Source organism: Sphaeramia orbicularis, chromosome 14, assembly GCF_902148855.1.
Source record: "Sphaeramia orbicularis chromosome 14, fSphaOr1.1, whole genome shotgun sequence".
In the NCBI taxonomy this organism is placed as follows: domain Eukaryota; kingdom Metazoa; phylum Chordata; class Actinopteri; order Kurtiformes; family Apogonidae; genus Sphaeramia; species Sphaeramia orbicularis.
In genome coordinates this window covers 36,447,132-36,465,688 of record NC_043970.1, presented here as the reverse complement: position 1 = coordinate 36,465,688, position 18,557 = coordinate 36,447,132, and the positions used below count along the sequence as shown (strand labels likewise).

Genomic DNA, 18,557 nt, shown 5'->3' with positions numbered 1-18,557 from the left:
CCTCCTTTGGTGACTGAAGTACTGCAGCAAAACCCTGCAGGCATCCCTGCTTTCAAAGCCCCAGTAGCTCTGCAGCTGATCAGAAATACCAAGGTATGGAAATGGAGGAGACCAACCCCTCACATTTTAAGCTGAATTCCTTCCACATGTAAAGTAAAACATCAGTCAGTTATCCATTAAGTAGATGCTTCATCATTTGTAAAACTAAGCTCTGTAGTAGCCAACTTGAGACCATTTTATCATCATCTAAAAATCTCACATTTGAGGTTATTTCACCCATGAGATATGAGATAAATTTGTGATCTGCTATAATATTTTTAATACTGCAGTGGTAACATGATTCACAACCACAAGTTGAATCAGACATATCTTCAGTCTTGCATCATAATCTGTTCATTCATTTTCTTGTTTTGTAGCAGTGAACAACAGACTTGTCAAGAATTCTTGACAAGTAGCAACTGTAGACCTCAGTGTCTGTTGTTTGTTTAATTTTTCATTCTCCTTGCAGTTGCTCTGGGTTTCCTCTTGAATATTTTTCTTTTTCTTTTTTCTTCTCTGTATTGTAGTAGTAGAATGATAATACTTGAACTTGGGTGATATGGCAAAAGAAAAAAAATAAATAAATAAAAATCGTTCTTCTGGACAGTTTATAATATGAATCAGGTGTTCTCTGGCTTCATGAAGTGAAGACCAAACATAATTCAACTATGCTCTTTTTTCAGATGTATATTTCTGAAATGACCCATTTATACAACAAGAAACAAACAGATTTTATTGTGAATTTTGGTTGAGCAAGAAGGGTCTCCTGTGGAATAATCTCAGTTTTGAGTTTTGGCATTTTTTCAAACTTTTCCAAAAGCAAAACCTTGAGTAATCACATTTGCCCAGCCTTAGAAATAGTACTGTGAAGTACCTTGAGATAATCCAATTTTAGGATTCGCCCTATGTAAATAACACTCAATTGAATATTAAATTGAACTGATCTTAATATGTGACTTTTGACAATTTACCCTTCAATCCCATATTACACGGAATTCCCTCAAACCCTTCCTTACATATCGCATTCCACAAAAATAGATGTCTCAGAGATAAACTGAAAAGTTTTTGGTGGCCAAAGTGAACATATCTGCAAAATTGAAGGAAATTCTATAAATCTGTTGTTGGGATGTTGGCGATATTGTGTTTTTAAACAAAATGATGAGTGACCGAATGCCTGTGGGCAAACCTTCTTATAGGGATACATCAAACCACTAATCCTATCAATACATGTAAATAATTGAGGAAAAATGCAGTTTCTTATCTTCTTATGATCCTCAGATATGACCCATTTGGACGTTCAGAGGCCCCGGAGTGAATATGAAACACTGTCATCTTCTACAACCTTGATTCACTTGTAAAACCCATTTAGTTTGATAAATGACAGTAGTTGTAGACGCTTGTTTTTATGTTCAGTCACTTTTTCTTTAGTTTTCTGTGTTTTTATGTTATAACCTTTGAATTTACTCGCAGCTTTTATGAACATCTACATGATCTGTAAGTTAAATATAGGAAAATACCGGATTTTCACTGAGGACAATAGTATAATAAAAGGCTAAATATAGAGAATCCATTTGGAAAATGGTCAAGTACCAGACCTGACCTAATTTTAAGTACCAGAAATGTGTAGCTAGCACTATGAGTGTGGAAACACTGTCATTTTAACAAACTAATATTGCAGTCTTCACTCAATTGACAACGATTAACCTGAGGTTAGCGTAGGACCAAATGTTCAGCTCATATATCCATGGCTCCAATAGTCAAATATTTTTATGTCAGGTTCAGGTCTTTTGCAATCTGTTTATCCTCTACGGTATGTTCCTGTGAAAATATTATTAATAAACCAGCATTAGAAGTTAGTTGTTATTCACATATACTTATACCTTAAATACTGTTTGTAAGGATACCATAGACATAGTCTTGTTTGACTAGATTTTTGAGAGTTTCACTAACGGGTATGGATGTTTGTTGCTAAAATGAGGTTCGTGGTTGGTGTTCTAACTTCATAACACCAGAATTCTGCTGTATGAGATCATAATAACAGTCCTGGTCCCTGGGGCTGAAGGACATGCAAAGATTTCTATTGCAATTACTCTATAATGGAGATATGAGTCACAATTTTAGTGGAAATGGTCATTTTTGCATTTATTTTTTTCAGGGGTCTGAAACAAACAAGCACATTTCCATCTGGAGAATATGCTCTGTTCCATTGAGTATCTCCATAATGCTTCATTTAATAATCATACATAGTGACACATTTTACCTATTGCCGAAAAATTTAATACCCAACAGTTTGGATATGGCCCTTTCGATTATGTCTTTATTAATTATTTAGCTTTAGTCATAACTTAGACTAGACATCGACCAGAGTACCCTACCTTATTTTATTTTACAGCTCTTGCAATAACACATGTAGAAATGGGTTTTAGGAGTATTATAATGTCATAGTTGAGATTTTATATATAAAACATTTTAAAGATGAGTCTGTGCTTTACCTTTCTAAACATCTAGAACAGTGGTAGCTCTCCAGGTCAACTACCAGACTGGCTACTAGAGTTTTCTTGTCGCTTCTATGTTTAATGTCTATGTTGATAGATGAATGGTGGGATTCCTCACTTTGACACTGCTGCTGTTGTGGACCTAAATGATCTGAATTAGCCTGTACCAATGGGAAAAACATGGCTGTGGAAATTATGAAATGGTGTTACTACTTTTTTTTCCTAATATTACCATGTGTTTTCTGTTACATTTCTGCTGTTTATTAATATTAAACCAGCATTTTTCACATCCAATATCCAGATTTGATTAAAGGAAACTGGCTAAATGCAGGCTGGCTGTAGATTCTGGGACTTAATATTGTGGTTCCATTTCCTGGACAACATCTGACCTTCCCTCGTGTGGTTTGTGATAAATCAGTCGGGTCTGTCAGTGGTGAAGCAGAGCAGAGAGCTGAATGAACTGGGTCATCATTGGATTATCATTTGATATTCATAAGTAGACCTGTAGTAGAAAGTGATTTGATGCTGTGATCCCTCAGTCTGTCCAGATATCCTACTGTAACAGGAACGGCATGCAGCCCACTATGCATCCTGGGATTTTTTTTTTTTTGGAAGGAAAGCTTTGACAATTTTAACTTAAGCAAAGTGATGCATTCTAGTGTTTCTACTGCAAGTGTTAGCTGGCATTATTAGAGGGGATTCAGGCATTTGTCATATTCAAGTCCAACAGAGGCATTTCAGGAATGAAGTTTTCAACCATTAAAGTAAGTAAAATGTCCCTTATTTAAAGGCTAAATATACAATATAGAAAATTTTACATGCGTCGATTGCTTTTTATTTTCGACATGTAAATAGATTCCTTTTTTTCTACTGTAAATGTTAGGAAGCATTTATAGAGGAGGTTAATCCTCTTTGGAGTGTTGCTGTGTCACTTCAGGAATGATGGCTTTAGTCAGTGAAGTAAGTAAAATATCTTTGCTTTAAAGGTTCAGTAATAATACTTTTTCTTAGATAGAGCTTTTCAACATGAATTGATAAATTATGTAGCACTTAATATAAAAAAAACTTCTGCATAGACAGGCCATTCTCTGCATTTAGTTACCTTGATGCCAGTGCTGTCAATAGGTCTGTCACCTTTCACTTGTCTTTTAGAACTGGGGTAAAATTACTGTTTTTTTTTTTTTTTGTCTTGTTCTTGTGGATGCTGAGCACAGTGCATTTTCAAAATAGTGTTGTGAGAGACTTTGGTGGAATATGTGCATATAAGGAAGCACATTGATGTATTAAAAGAACAGGTCCCCTCAAAACAAAATGGCACTTATGGATCTTTGTCATTTTTAGGGGATAATTGTGGCTCGGAGGTTGTTCTTTAACGTAGCCAAGGGGGACTTTCAAAGTGATAACATGCAGATAGCGGAAGGAAGGAGAACAATCCTGGTGCTCTGTAGCGGAAATATTCAAGATTATTTCTTCCATCTAGCCAGACATAAAAACACAATGAAATATCAGTACAGCAATAGTAAAATAATAAAACAAACAGTAAAATCAATAAAAAGCCAATCAGAAATGAAAGCAGACTGTGTGTTCACTTCCCTTCTCACAGGTCATTCCACAGATGAAAGAACAGAAAAGACTGGTGACTTTTAGTTTAAAGTTTGTTCAGGCAAAGATCATGAGTAACCTGCCATGTACAGCAGGATATGAAGAAATTTCCAACGCAGACCTTCCGAACTATCTCACATTAATACTTAATGACCAGAGCATGGACACTGATTTCTTTGTAGAGAACTCATGTTGGATTTTCTACAAAAATCCTTTTAACTCATCCTCTCATTACCTCATTGTCTGTCTGCTGCTCCTCTATAGTAGCATAAGTTTAGCTGTCAGCTTAGAAATGGAGTTGGCTAATGTCAACTAACAACCGTCTCCAACACAAACCACACCAGCATGTTTCAATGATACATATTGAACCTTGAGACAAGTTTCATTAAACTCTGGACTTTTGATCTTCTTTCCTTCTTATTGTCGTATTTCGTCCACACCCACACATATCACTTTGCATGTTTTTCAAGCAACGCAGGGAGGAATTCTGTAACCGCAGCAGGTCTCTTGCAGCCCAGTATCATTGCGGTCTATCTTGGCTCCCTAGTGTCCTCAGTGGGGCTGGCTGTTTGCTTGGGTTTCCACCCTCAACTCCAGCAATAGACCTTTTTAATCCATCTCATGTGTGGATGGCACATGAAGTCATCACAGCTGATGCAACCTACAGTTTTCTTTCCTTTTTTTCATTTGAGGTATTTGGCTGCAACCTGAGAGCAGCGCCGTTTAGCAGATGGGAGGTTAAAAGTTATATTTTTGGTGACTCTATTTCTACTTTGCGAATGTGGTAGACAGCAAGCTACCGCACTTCTGTCACAGGGTGAATCTTTAAAGCATCTGTACAGCAGTGTCTGCTGTAATAAACACAATCCAGAAAAAGGAACATGATTTGGTGAGGACGATTCAATTCTTTTTAAGTGTTTGCTCTGCAAAAACTTAGTTATTGATACTTAGTTAAATGTGCATTGAGCTATTCCACCCTCCTTGTCTTTAGGTAGACTTGTCCTTTGACTCTATTAAGTCTCTCCTTGCACAGGCTGCAGATTAGCTTGGCTGTCCTGTGAAACGCCACAACGCCAGACGACAACAGAATACGAACACTGCATAAAATTGCTCTCCTGCAAGTGCACCCCCCCCCCTTTCCCCCCGTTACCTCGTGCCCTCTCCCTTCTCCTCTTTTTGCTCTCTTTTTCTATGTCCATCCCTGCTCTTTGTCCTGGGAATGTACCAACCGAAAAGGTGGGGGGGGTGAGAGGAGGAGAAAAGGGGGAGGGGTGAGCCAGCATGTCAGACAGCGAAGAGGAGGGGAAAAAAAGGGAGAGAATAGCATGTGGAGAAAGCAGACGGTAAGGTCGGCAGAGGAAGTGGACTGAAAGAAAAAAAAAAATCTCCCCGCTCCTTTTCTTTGTGGCTGCTAATCTAATTGGATGTTAGGAAAGTTCATTTGGGTGGCAGCCATCAGGGAAGAGAAACCTGGAAGAGAAAGAAGGTGGAGGGAGAAAAACAGGATGGGGAATCACAATGGATGGATGGGAGAGGGAGCAATATGGAGGAGATGAAAGCTGTCCCATTGAGGAATCCACCAAACCAGCACTACTCATCCTTCTCTGCTGCTGATTGTTGCCTCCCCTCCTCCTCCTCTTCCCCTCCCCACCTCTGGGAGAGCTTTACACTGTATGTGAAAGAAAGTGGAGAGCTGACATTTACGTCCTGCTGAGGGGAATTGTGTTCTGGGCTGGAGAAACAGGACTCTCCGAGACGGGATGTGCGTTCTCACACTTGAGAAACCCACACATACACTTGCATAGGGAGATAGATCCTGAGGACAGGTGTTGGGGGGGTTAAGGAGGGGCAAACTGCACCATGAAGCTCTTCGGTATGAAAGCAAGGAAAGCTTAAGAACTAAAATAAGGAACAGGACAACTTTAACTCCTGTGAGTATCCAGCGTTCCTCTGTTTTTTCATTTGTTTGTGTTGTCTTGCTGCTCTTTCATTTTCCTGCTGCAGCTCTGGAGAGCAACCCTCCTCTTCCTGCAAGATTTATTTAATTAGCTCGTGTCGAAAATGCGGCGGGTGGACTTAGTTCCTCAGCAGAAACCTTTGTTCTAGAGAATATGCAGTTTATTGTCTGTTTTTGTGCAACTGAGTTTGTCGTTTTTGGATGGGATTTCTCTCTAAGTTTAGAATTTCATGAGGTTGAAGCCACATTAGTGTAAACAATCACAGACCACCCATTGATGTGTACTTTTTGCTAATATGACCATATACAGGGTCATCAGCACACCCGAGTTGCAACACCACATATTTCTAATTAAAACATGCATTTGACAAGGTGATTGTGATTGTTTCTATTGTTCAGCTAATGTGTAGTGTGGAAACTGGGCCAAGACAAGTCTATTCTGCAATGCAGTAATGTAATACTTTGTAAAAGCACTACATTTTCTTAATAATTCTTGTGCTTAGTTTTATAAATCCCCTTTTTTTAAATACAGGAGTTACCATTCTGTAGCTACCTTGTCTTTTAAGATGTGTTATGGCCAGAGGGACAGAGTGTGCTAGTGCACTGCAGGCTGGATGTGCAGTGCATGTTATAATGGACACTCAGGGGAGGAAAGCCCGTTTGGCATGCCACTCAGTATACTTGCATTGTTGGGTCTCATAAGTTGTAATTTGGGAAAACTACCGGCTAAAAGCAGAAGCACTTCTACTGTTGTTTTCATACAGTAAGTGCAGAAGTAGTTTGAGGCCATGGTATTTACTGTGTTGTTGTCACTGCACAGCTTTAACTTCAGGATAGTTTTGCTACAAATGTTTGTAACACAGCTCTGTAATCTGAAACGGTTATTCATTTCGGTGCCTGGATATGGACTTTGTCTGCAGATAAAATGACATGTCACGTCACTGTCTTTTGGTTCTGGTTGAAGAAACTATCATGTAGTTTTGTAGTTGGAGCTGGATATGCAGTTGTTAAAGCAGTTTTTCCAATGAAAGCTTTCCAGAATATCTGTGCATATCTTTAAATATGTGCTGCTAACTGGATGTTGAGAGAAATTCGACCCTCTGGGTTTAGTATCACTCAGCGTTGACCTTTAGACGTAACCCCATTTTGAAGGTGCTGCTTTACCTTCAGTGTCGTCTGAGTTTGTCTCTTTCTTACTGTACTTGTCATTTGTGTGATACACTGACTTTGCACCTCATTTAATAATAGTTTGTATCTCAGTCACTAATGACAGGCAGTCTTTCTGCTGCACCAGCACTTTTTCTTCACCTTTGAGGACGAGATGCTCCTTTTAACACAGCTTTTATTTAGTTTTTATGCAAATGTCCAACTGATGAGCCTTTTCTTAATGTGATATACTATTCTTGTCTTTTATGCACTTCATTTAATAACATATCTCCACATGCAAACCTAAAAATGTGTGCTTTGTGCCTTATTTAATCTTAGGTATTTGTGCATTTTGGTAGCTTTAGCTGTTAGTGTGTGCTTTTTCTGTTCAATAATTAGTTCTACTCTATTTTGATTTTTTTAAGATTGTTTCATAAGTGTGTATCTGCTGGTATCTGTAGATATTTTTAGGAGATTTCTGGGTTAAGACACTATTATCTTAAATAAAATAGTGAGTGTAATATATCATTGACTGAGGAGCACTGTCTTTTTCAGCTTTTTCGTCATTCTGTACTGAAACAACACTCAATTGCGTCCTTTTCTTAATACACATCTATGTTTGTTGCAACTCCTTTCTCCTCCGTCACTGTTTGTAATTGAACAGCTTTCCATCAGCCCTTCCAGCGCAATAGGAGAAAGCATTTTGCAGTAAATGCTTGCCTTGATGGGCTCGCATCTGAAGTTTGTTTTTATTGCTTTTGCTGGCTGACTCTGTCAAGACAATGGCTTTCACTTGTGCACAGAGCACTGAACATTTCTGTGCTTCACGGCGCCGATACGGAACAAGAGAGACAATTAGGTCATTTGCTGTCATACTAGTTTGTGTCTCTGCAAAAGAAACACAACAACTCTCTTTACCCCTGCCTCTCCATTAACAACTGTCCTACTTTAATGGGAACAGAAACATGTGTTTTTATCTCCTCTCTGGCACCATGTCATTGCTTAGACAAAATGTGTTTAGTGGACCTCCGAAGCACATAAAAGCCTTCAGTCTCACATTTTATGCTTGCACTTGTGAAAGCAGAAAGTTTCCTTTGTTTAAAAGCACACTAGATTTAACCTAGAACACTAAAGCAACTGGAGCTTTGAATGAAACCAGTATTTCTGAATAAAGAAAGCATTGGTTTTATAAGTAAATAGTTGAAGAGAAGAAGAAGGGCACTGGGATTCAGGCTCTGACATCTTCCAACTTGGATCTAAGTCCACACAGGGCATCCCATGATTTAATCAATGTCAAAAAGAGTTTATTATAACACATTCTGGTGGCATAAAGGCTATCAGTCAGGATTCCAACTGCTTTGATTTTTATTTAAGCCTTAATCGAGGTCCGCACATGAGTTGGGTTAAAGAGGACACCTGCCAGCAGTTTACTCTTAATCCAGCTGTCCATATGACTCTGTTTAGTGCTCTTTCATAAGCAGATGGTAGTTGTGCCAGTGTTCCCAGCTCCATCCTCATTTTCTCATCTATATTTCATCAACATGTGGGCGGTCAGTACTATTCCACTTGGAACTCCTGTGTGTAATTATCATCTTATGCAGTATCTATTTATTTTCCGGCTTCCATTCAGGGTTACACTTTGCAATGAGATATTCTCTGACATCCCTTGTACATATTAAGCCGCGTACTTTTGCTTCATCCTCTTCCTGTCTCTTTAAAGCAGTGTCAGATGGTGTTTTTTAGTGACTGGTAATATTTTGGAAATGTGATCTGAAAGTCATGTTCTCAATATTATTGTCAAATTTCCCTAAAAGTACCGTCAGAATTAATAAAAAAGATATTTCATATTTATTAAAAAATTTTGAGCCAGTGCTTTTATTAAAGCTTTGTGGTAGCATGCTACTCTTCTCAAACAGTCAGATCCACAAAACCATGTGTTTATGGCATCGTTTTCAGCACATTTCCTCGGGTGACACTTCTGGCAAACACTGGGATTATGAATAGAATAAAATGAATTTTTGTGGATTCACATTGTGCCACATATGAGTTAATAATAACAGACCTGTCAAAGGGTTCGTGAGGTTGAGGATGTCGAAATCAGAATGGACTGCCCTCTCATTGCGAAGAGGACTAGGGATTGTTGTAATTATACAGTGTTTTTCAGTCCAAATTTGTGCTTTTTTGACCCGGTGGATAAGTAGATGTTCTAACTGTCGTCTTTATGTCCATCTTTCAGTTGACCCTCGGGGATGAACAGTGCGAAGTGACGCGAAACGGCTACGAGTCCAAGGAGCTGGTGTACTTGGTTCATATTTACTGCCAGGTAAGTCTCCTTGTCTTCATATCTGATGATGCCACGATACAGAAATACAGATACATACCTAACCTCCCACAAGCATGTGTACGCTTATATATAACTACATGTAACTGCCCACACAGCCTCCTCTTCATCTGAAAACACACGCACTGACATTTATAAAATAATAAAAATAACAAAGTATGCCCGCTTTAAAGCTGCCTCTAAAAACATGTCATAAGCAATTTCCATCCCACAGGTGAGGGTGAAGGGTGACCCGCTCACATACCCAGCACTTTTCTCCCTTTGAGTTGAGTGCTGGCTCACATTCAGGCATTTGTGAAACACCTTACTCATTTCAGAAATCCAAGTTATGTGGGAATTGGGGACTGAATTGAAAAGAGCGGTGGATGTTTGCCAGGACATGGGAGCAAATCTGAAGAGTGGAGGTTAGAAAGGGCTTCAGAGCGTAAAATCTTTGTGTGTGTAGCTGAAAAATCCACGTTTAAATGCTCTGGTTAATAGAGTCAGTGTGACCACGGGCTGTCAACTTGTTCAGAGTTATTACAGTTTTACAAATGTTAGTAGTTTTTATTCATTCTTTTTTTTTTTTTTTTTTTTTTTTTTTTTTTTTTGCTTTGAATTTTGGGTTAGTTTTAGTTCTTGCAGTAGTTTCAGTTTCATATTGTAGAACTGAATTGAATCGAGGAAATATGTGATTTGTAGAAGCTACAAATTCAAGATAAAAGGATGTATTGCATCAAACTGTAATTAACAAAATCCCTGTTTAGGCCATGGCCCATTTGTTTCTAGTGGGAACCACTACAAACCACACAAAACATGGATTAGCTGATAGCAGAAATTTCATTCATATAAAACCAAGTTGCAATCAGAAAACAGCAAAGATAAGACAAAATTCATAATCGTCGCATCCTAATGCAACTGAAAACTAATACATGTACTGTTAGATCTGCTCGGTGCTAGCTTAGTGTTGCAAAGTTTGACTCATGGTCTGTTGTTTTAAATTATTCATGACATACGCTGGTCTCAGACTGTTGTAGATACTTGTCCATTTAAGTGCTTTTTGTCTGAGTTGTGAGCTGTTTTCTGACAATTTGTTTTGTTGAGCTTTTAGCTGATGATCTTCTGGTTACGTGGATGCATGAATGTGTATATTGTTGGAAACATTGTATAGTGTTACCATGGCAACACATACAGAACAGTGGGCCTAAGAGGGTGAACCTCACATAGAAGTGGAAGGAGAAGTAGTAAAAGAAGGAAAAGTAAAATACCACCATATCTCTGTCTTGTTTTAGTTTATTTCACCTGGGGTGTCACTACTCATTAGACTTCTAGAAAAAACGCATGTAGAGAAGCCATGTTAATACCCATAATCCTTTGGTGTCACCAGTCATGTGATCAATACGTGTTTAAAAAATGTACATGAGGTATTTTTTAGGAGTAGAATAATACAGATATACAATTATAATACCTCATCTCATATTTTGCAAAGCCATTGAAAATAGTTCACCGTACAACAATGAAATGTTATGATGGCAGTTATAATCGCTTAAGGATATGTTTGTTTGTTTTTTAATAAATATAGATATAGGATGATTTAGAGTAAGTTTGTTTGCATTTTTGAGCTGCAGTAGTAAATTGCATTTTCCCCTGTTATTCAAATGGGTCAACTAAAATTAAATTTTTTTCCCAAAATGTTCAGTTTTAGTTTTAGTTTTCATGAACTATATTAACTGGGACAGGTTTTCCTATTTACATGTGCCCATGCCAGTACTGAAATGACAGTGACATTTATTATTAGTCCTGTGGAGTAAAGTACTGCTGTGTGTTTACCTTTAGATCATTTTCTTCTAACAGCTGTTTGTACATTCCCTGTTAGGTTAATTTTCAGACGTCTTGCCAAGCAAAAAAAGTTTTTTTAGTCAGGTTGAAAATTTCTCTTCAAGAGGGAATGCCATAGGAAAATAATGACCAAATGATTTATGTTTACATCATATATAAGGATTTGTAGGAAATTAAATTGATGCAGATTTTGGCAGGGTGTAAACTCACACATGTACACCAGCTGCTCTGAAGCTCTGCCTCAGTCTCCTCCAGTGACATTTTTGATTCTGGCGGTTTCATGCATTCCCCTTTACAGATCATATTCCGTTTGCATGACCTTGGCAGTGCCACAGGCATAAGCAGCCCTGTACTTGGAAATACCACCTTCGTACAGCCATTGGAAAATCACTAAATGCACACCAGTTCTATTTGAACAAGTAAAAAAAAAAAGAAAAGTTGGCAGTGAGTTGTGCACTTTGGCGTGTTAAATAGAGAAAGTAGCACAGCACAGTGAGATTGATTCAGTCCCACAGACCCAGAAAGGGGCGTAAACTAGAAGCACCGTCTGAAAGTGGGGCAGGAAAGCATAAAGCGTTCCCCGTGCCCACAGAGGCCTCCCAGCGGCGTCTCTCCCAGCCAGCTCTTTAAAACACCACTAGAATCAGCGGCTGAGTGGTACGCTGCAGTCCCAGTCGCACAAGCCCTGGCCTCCGTACAGACACATCTTTCTAGGCCAAATCAAAGACTTTTTTTTTTCCTCCACGAGTGGGTTCTGAGGTTTGGAACCCCGTCGTACTGGATGAAAAAGAAACAAATCCATGGAATAAGTCTTGAATTTTTTTTTTATGAAAGTTACATTTAATGTGGTGGATTGAGGGCACAATTCTTTCAGTTTGCGCTTGAAATGTTGGCATTTAATCACTGGATTTTACCAAAGGAGCTGAGTAAGCCATCAAAGTACTTTGTTTATAAAGACATTTCCATTATCAAAGTATACAAGTCCATAAGAGGCGTGGTTGCTGTTTTTCTGTCTTCTTGAAGCAATGCCACAGCATTTTGGGCATGGAATCACAGTGTCTGTAGGGACAATGCAGAGGCAGTGTGGGCTGATGAAGGACTTGGACTTGCCTGTTCACTGACACCGAGGCTGATGTCCCTGTAACAAAATTAGTGACAAAGATGAACTACTCACTGCAAAATAGCCGGTGTCAAAAGGTAACATGTTAAAGGAGAAGGATATGACAGTCCATGGAAGGATGTTCAGCTGAAATTTGACTACTTTCTATGGACTTGTCCTCATAATACGAGCCATCCTCGGGGCTAAAGGCTTGTTATGTGAAGGGAAATGTCAAAGCCACCACATTGGTCCACAGAGGAATCCAAACGATGCAGACTCAACCGGAACGAGACAGATGAGGCAGTGGGGCGCTGTTCACCAAGCAGGAACTTTAGGATGCAAGTTTTATTCCACTGAGTAAAACGTAACAGGACCTGAATGCACTAGACACATTAAGCCAGAAAACCTCCGTGTAAAGACAACCAGTGGTTTGGTGTGTTCTTCATTCTTTACTTGGGATGCTCTGGTTACAGATGGAAGTGGGATAAAGTCCAAAAAAAAATAAGACGCTACAGTCACTTATTTCACTTAAACTGATGTACTTATGTACGAGCACACTGCTTTTCTTCATAATGAAAATGTAAAACATGTTATCCATATGTGATGCATCAATATATCAGATGATATTTACTGGGTTATTAGATGTCATTTCACTGAAAGCAGTGGCATCTGTTACAGTTTTTTTTAAGTAAATTTGTGTAATCAAAATTATGCTCATTCAGTGCTAATCCTTCTGCATCATGCAGCATTTGTAAGATGTATTGTTATTGTTTGCACCTCAGTCTTTTACTTATTTTGTGTATAATTATTCTCTGCTTTGACATATTATATTTTTTACTTTCATTTTTACTTTTTTTTTTTTTTTCGGTCTCCTTTGTACCATAACATTGTAACTTTCACTTGACATATTTTAGTATATATAACCTCCTAAGACCCAGGAAATGTCAGCAAAGTATGAGCTTTTTTTTTTATTTTTCATTAAATAAGTGCCTATATTGGACACATCATGATGTAACAGTTTTTTCAGATGCAGTTTTTAAATTTTTTATGGAATGTCCTTTGTGGTGGACAGTTTTCTTTTCTTTTCTTTTCTTTTTTTGTATAAAGTTGTGAAACTCTTGTCCACAAATGTGGACAGAAAACCCATAGCTGGATCTTAGGAGGATAATGAAGATTTTCCTAATACAAGAGGGGAGATAAAAAAAAAAAGAAAGAAGTCTGTTAGCAAACAGAAATTTCACTGTATGGACAGAAGTAATGGAACACATTGTTGGTGTTTAATTGCTAATGGGCCAGGGCTATAAAACAATGATGACATGTCATATTAAATGTATATATTGCAATAAATATCATTGCAATAAACATTTTTATTTCACCTTAAAGGTTTGCTTTATTTACAATGACATCTAAAACAAAATGCTTCACTTCAGCATCTGAGATATCAGTGCATTGATAGCATATCTGTCACTACTACCAATGAATTCATCTGCTATGTTTTTATTAATAATGGTTTTTCCTCCATTTTTTTGGTGCTCATTCGAAGATTATTCTTCAGTAAGATGTTATATTTATTGCCAACATTCTTTATTTCTTTGTCATTTACTTATTTTTCATATAATTCTTATTTTTGCTTCGACAAAGTGCTATAATCTTCCTATCCTTTTATGCGGCTTTCACCAATATGTGATTAATTGAGGATTATCTTACCCTATTCTAATATAATGAAGGGCTGAGAGACTTAATCCAACCTGTTCATTCAACCTATTTTTATTAAATGAAGATTTCCCTGGCACAGAAGGAGAGTTAAATAACAAAAACAAAATACACATAGACAATAACATTGGCCTACTCATCATTTTGTTGGTATCAGTCCAGAATTTTCCTGTCTTTAAACTGTATTTATTTATGTATTCATTTACCTAATCAAGCTGAAGGGTAATTATTGTGTTGTGCTTCTTTAGGGTCGAAGCTGGATCGTGAAGCGCAGCTATGAGGATTTCCGCGTCCTGGACAAACACCTGCACCTCTGCATCTATGACCGACGCTTCTCCCAGCTGCCTGAGTTGCCCCGATTGGAGAGTCTGACGGATCAGTCAGAGGTAAAATCAGCCCAACAAACACACTGGTTCAGAACAGAGCTTCGTCAAATTAAAGTGCAACCACATATTAACCGCAGCACATTAAAGATGCAAAATCAGTATTTATTTTCCACTTTCACTTGCTTTGCCTCAATCTCACAGCCGTGTAACTGTTTTTCACAAATGCTCAGTCAGGCACTTCATTAAATCAATGACAGCGTTTTCCACCCGTGCACTTTTTCCAATCTAAATCTAACAAGCTATCACTTATCCAGATAAAACCTATTCCAGTTACTGCACTTTGATATTTAATATGATCTGCATGGGCTGTTTTGGGGGATGCAGAATCTGATATTTTGTCAGTTATTCCCTCTTCAATGGGATACCCAGTCCGCCTGTGAAATGTACACTGAGCTGGACGAAACCTTTATGGTCAGACTGAGACTCTAAAAAGAATGCAGAGGTATCAAACCAGACCGGTAAAACCAGTTTATCACTGAGGGGCATTGTGTGTGTGAGGGTAAGGAATAATAGTTTTACTATTGTACCTTTGGTTACTCACCAGCAGCTGCATTTATATGATTATTAGTTCCAACAGAATTTGTCTGGAACAACCTTTACTGTGATTATTAGTGTATTTGGAAGACATCTCTACTTGAAATGACCTTCTTTAATGGGTATGTTAAATGTTTAGTGGGTAGCTACTGAGTAAACTGAGTACTAAATTGTTTTTATTTTGAAGCTAATACTAGTGGTTCTAATTGGTCCTTGTGCTCTTGCCCATACCAGTCAGTTTCCCAGATGTTGTTGGCTTACCTCTCCCGGCTCTCCGCCATCGCCGACAACAAGATCAACTGTGGCCCCGCCCTCACATGGATGGAGGTAGGTCTGCACCGTCCTCTGCCTCCACAGACACTTGGTTGTGCTTACGGTGCTAGGATAGACCAGATTTGCCCTGAGTTTAAATCCCCAAAAATAAGTGTTATGTCTCTTATGGACTCAAATTTGCAAATGTCCATCCTGAATTAGAGGGTTTTCATCACTTCATTTTTGTCATTTGTGTTGGTGTCTCTTTTCTAATGTGTTTATTAATTTTCAATCAGCTGGAAATAACAACATAAAAATCAAAAACAAAAATATCAGTTCAAAGTAAATGTGAGGGGAATATTATGCATCCTAAAGTGTATTACAATGGGAGCTAAATAAAGGAGTTTATAAAAACACTCTTGTCATTATAGCAGAAATGTCTTTTACGTTGCTTTCATTGTGTTGGATCTATTGCTATTTACATTCTGTCAATATTTAATTTGTCCCTCTTGATTTCAATCTTTTCAAGATTCATTTCACTTCGGTTTAATACAGAAAATAAAATTACTGACGAATAAAAAGAGCTCTAGTGGCCCACTTTGGCTCCCGATTCTCAGTTTGGGAAAGGTAGGGACAGTTGTATATAGTCAGTTTAAGTCAAGTTGAAATGCGTTTTCGTTAGGTATTAATCTCCCAAATGCACCAAGGCCCTTTAGAAGAGGTGGTCTTAATACGGTTCCAGATAAACTCTGGAGGGGTTTGTTTGTGGCAGGAACATGATCTGACCTCAATCCAAACAGAGAACCAGGTGAACTCACAAAGTTTGAGCCAAACAGGCCTTGTAGCAGAGCGGGCTTTTGCATTGTGGGAATTGGCAGTGCAGGCATGCCAATGATTTTGAGTAAAGACACAAGATTTCAATCTCTTGGTGTAAACTTCTAATGTCTGTGGGGTCTTCGAAGAGAGAGCAGAGGCTGATCTGTATGGATGGAGTCTCATAGGAAGAGAGGCTCAGTTCACTGAAAACTCCACTATTTAGTGAAAGATGTTCCATAACAATCAGACGACCTCTGTGATGATCTTTAACATATTAACCATAGGCTAGAAAGTTACGCCACCTAATTAGATTAAAGTTAACTAAATGATCTTTTTGTGATTTAACTCTCAGATTGAGATGTTGTGACAAACAAATCTTTTTACAGCAGCTCTGCAGTCTGTCATGTATCCAAACACTCGTGCATTTTTACTTTTCTTCTTTATATCATTTAAACTAAGGGTGAAAACCTCGCAAAAGAGTCACTAATCTCTCCAATCACAAAACTCACCTTTCAGTCCTAAATGATTAAGATGTAGCTCTGCAGATGTTGCTACTGACCAAAAATAAGGTTATTATTAGTATAAGTTGTTCTACAGTTGTGAAGAGTTAACAAGACGAACTTTCTGAGAACCACTTGCAGTCCATAATGGTAGAAAAGGACCTCTGTTTAGTTTATGGTGCTTTGGTAGAACAGTAGTAGAAAACAGCTGGAAAATGTAGCTCAGCACACCGGATCGTATTGTGTTTCCCATCAATATGAAGTCACCAGCATCTACATAACCATCCCTCCAGCTCTGATCCTTTAAACCAGTGGTTCCCAAACTTTTTTAAATTTGAGACCCAGAAAAAACGTTTGTCCCCTCAGGATCCACGTGTTACTGCCAAGTCAACAATTCTTCCATTCCATTGTGTTCACTGTGTTATGCTTTTACATCATTTTCACTTTGTTACATTATTTGTGTTTAGTTGCATCTTTTTTGTCTTACATCTTCTTGTGTCCTTTTCATCAGTTTAGTCTTGTTTGTTCTTTTTACATTGCTTTCACTTTTACAACTTTCACATCATTTTTATCTTACAATGGAGGCATTTCACTGATGTAAATGGTTAGAAACTTTTCCAAATAGCATTTCTGTGCTGTTGTAAATATGAAAATGAATTCACATATCATGTATTACAAAATTACTATGTTTTCTCTGGCAATTGTGGAAACAATAAAAATGACACTGCAACCCATTTTGAGTTCTGATAGATATAGATAAACACATCTGAGTCAGCATTACGTTTAAAAAATGGACATTAATTTAGATTCTTAGTGTGTTTTATTGCTGCTTCACTGAGTGCCCATTTCTAATCTCTCTCTCCATAGCTCTATTTACTTTCTCTTTTTCTAACAATAGCCTTATTAAACATATTTCATGTACATATAACCAATAATTTCAATCGAGAACAGCCTCAAACATAAAAATGAGTCAAAGAAAAATGTGTAGACATGTAAAAGTCTGACAAATAAGTTGAAAGAAGAAATTAGGGTTTTTCTATCAAATAATATTTCATTATATTCATAATATTCAGTTCAGGTTTTAATAGCGATGTACTCTTTTCTTCAATTCATCATTTTACAAAGGCAGTAAATTATGCCAGAACAAAAGTTAGTATCATTTGCCTAACACTTGGGACATGAGACTTTTTCCAACCACTGCAATCACTCTTTTGGCTTGAAATAAACATGTCAATTGTAGTTTGTTCACCTGAAATGTTTGTGGTATTTACTTTCCTGATTCCACCTCAGACACTGACCAATAAGCAAGGTTACAGAAAATGCTCCTAAGTTTACAATCGCCATCTTTTTCAGACCAAAGCAAGAAAACTCTTGGTGTAAAAACTCTCTGATGTGAAAATTGTGAGCAACTTCTGACCTTTTCACCTAATTTACACAAAAACGTTCTAAAGCCAGCTATAATTTAAATTACCCGTCCGGTGTGTGTGTTGTGTGTTATCAGGTTGACAATAAGGGGAACCATCTGTTGGTCCACGAGGAATCGTCCATCAATGTCCCAGCCATCGCCGCTGCCCACGTCATCAAGCGCTACATCGCCCAGGCCTCCGACGAGCTCTCTTTTGAGGTGACGACAGCTCATACAAATTCCTTTTATACATCTCAGAAGTTGAACCGTATTTGTTTAATGGTAGAGTAATTAAAGAATGTCCGAGATGTGTTTTTCAATACTATGTGTAAATCCAGCAGCTGAATACCGACATTTCTTTCCACATAAAATCTCAACAAAAAACTGAAAGTTTTCTTGCAATCAAAAGTTAAACCCTTGACTTTGAAACTCCTCCAGTTTCACCAATCACGGA

General features: G+C 37.9%; 1 protein-coding gene across 6 annotated transcripts in view; it reads left to right on the top strand.

Moving 5' to 3' along the window:
• Positions 1-18,557, top strand: part of arhgap32b (Rho GTPase activating protein 32b) — a 133,379-nt gene that overhangs the window by 73,272 nt on the left and 41,550 nt on the right. For 4 of the 6 annotated variants that reach the window (XM_030154815.1, XM_030154817.1, XM_030154816.1 and 1 more), the window contains exons 6-9: positions 9,476-9,562; positions 14,459-14,596; positions 15,365-15,457; positions 18,200-18,322. In XM_030154815.1, coding sequence (XP_030010675.1) covers positions 9,476-9,562; positions 14,459-14,596; positions 15,365-15,457; positions 18,200-18,322 — 441 coding nt within the window. Of the gene's footprint in view, positions 1-3,138; positions 3,299-5,956; positions 6,068-9,475; positions 9,563-14,458; positions 14,597-15,364; positions 15,458-18,199; positions 18,323-18,557 lie in introns of those variants that run through there. The other 2 variants (XM_030154818.1, XM_030154819.1) reach the window with 2 other exon arrangements.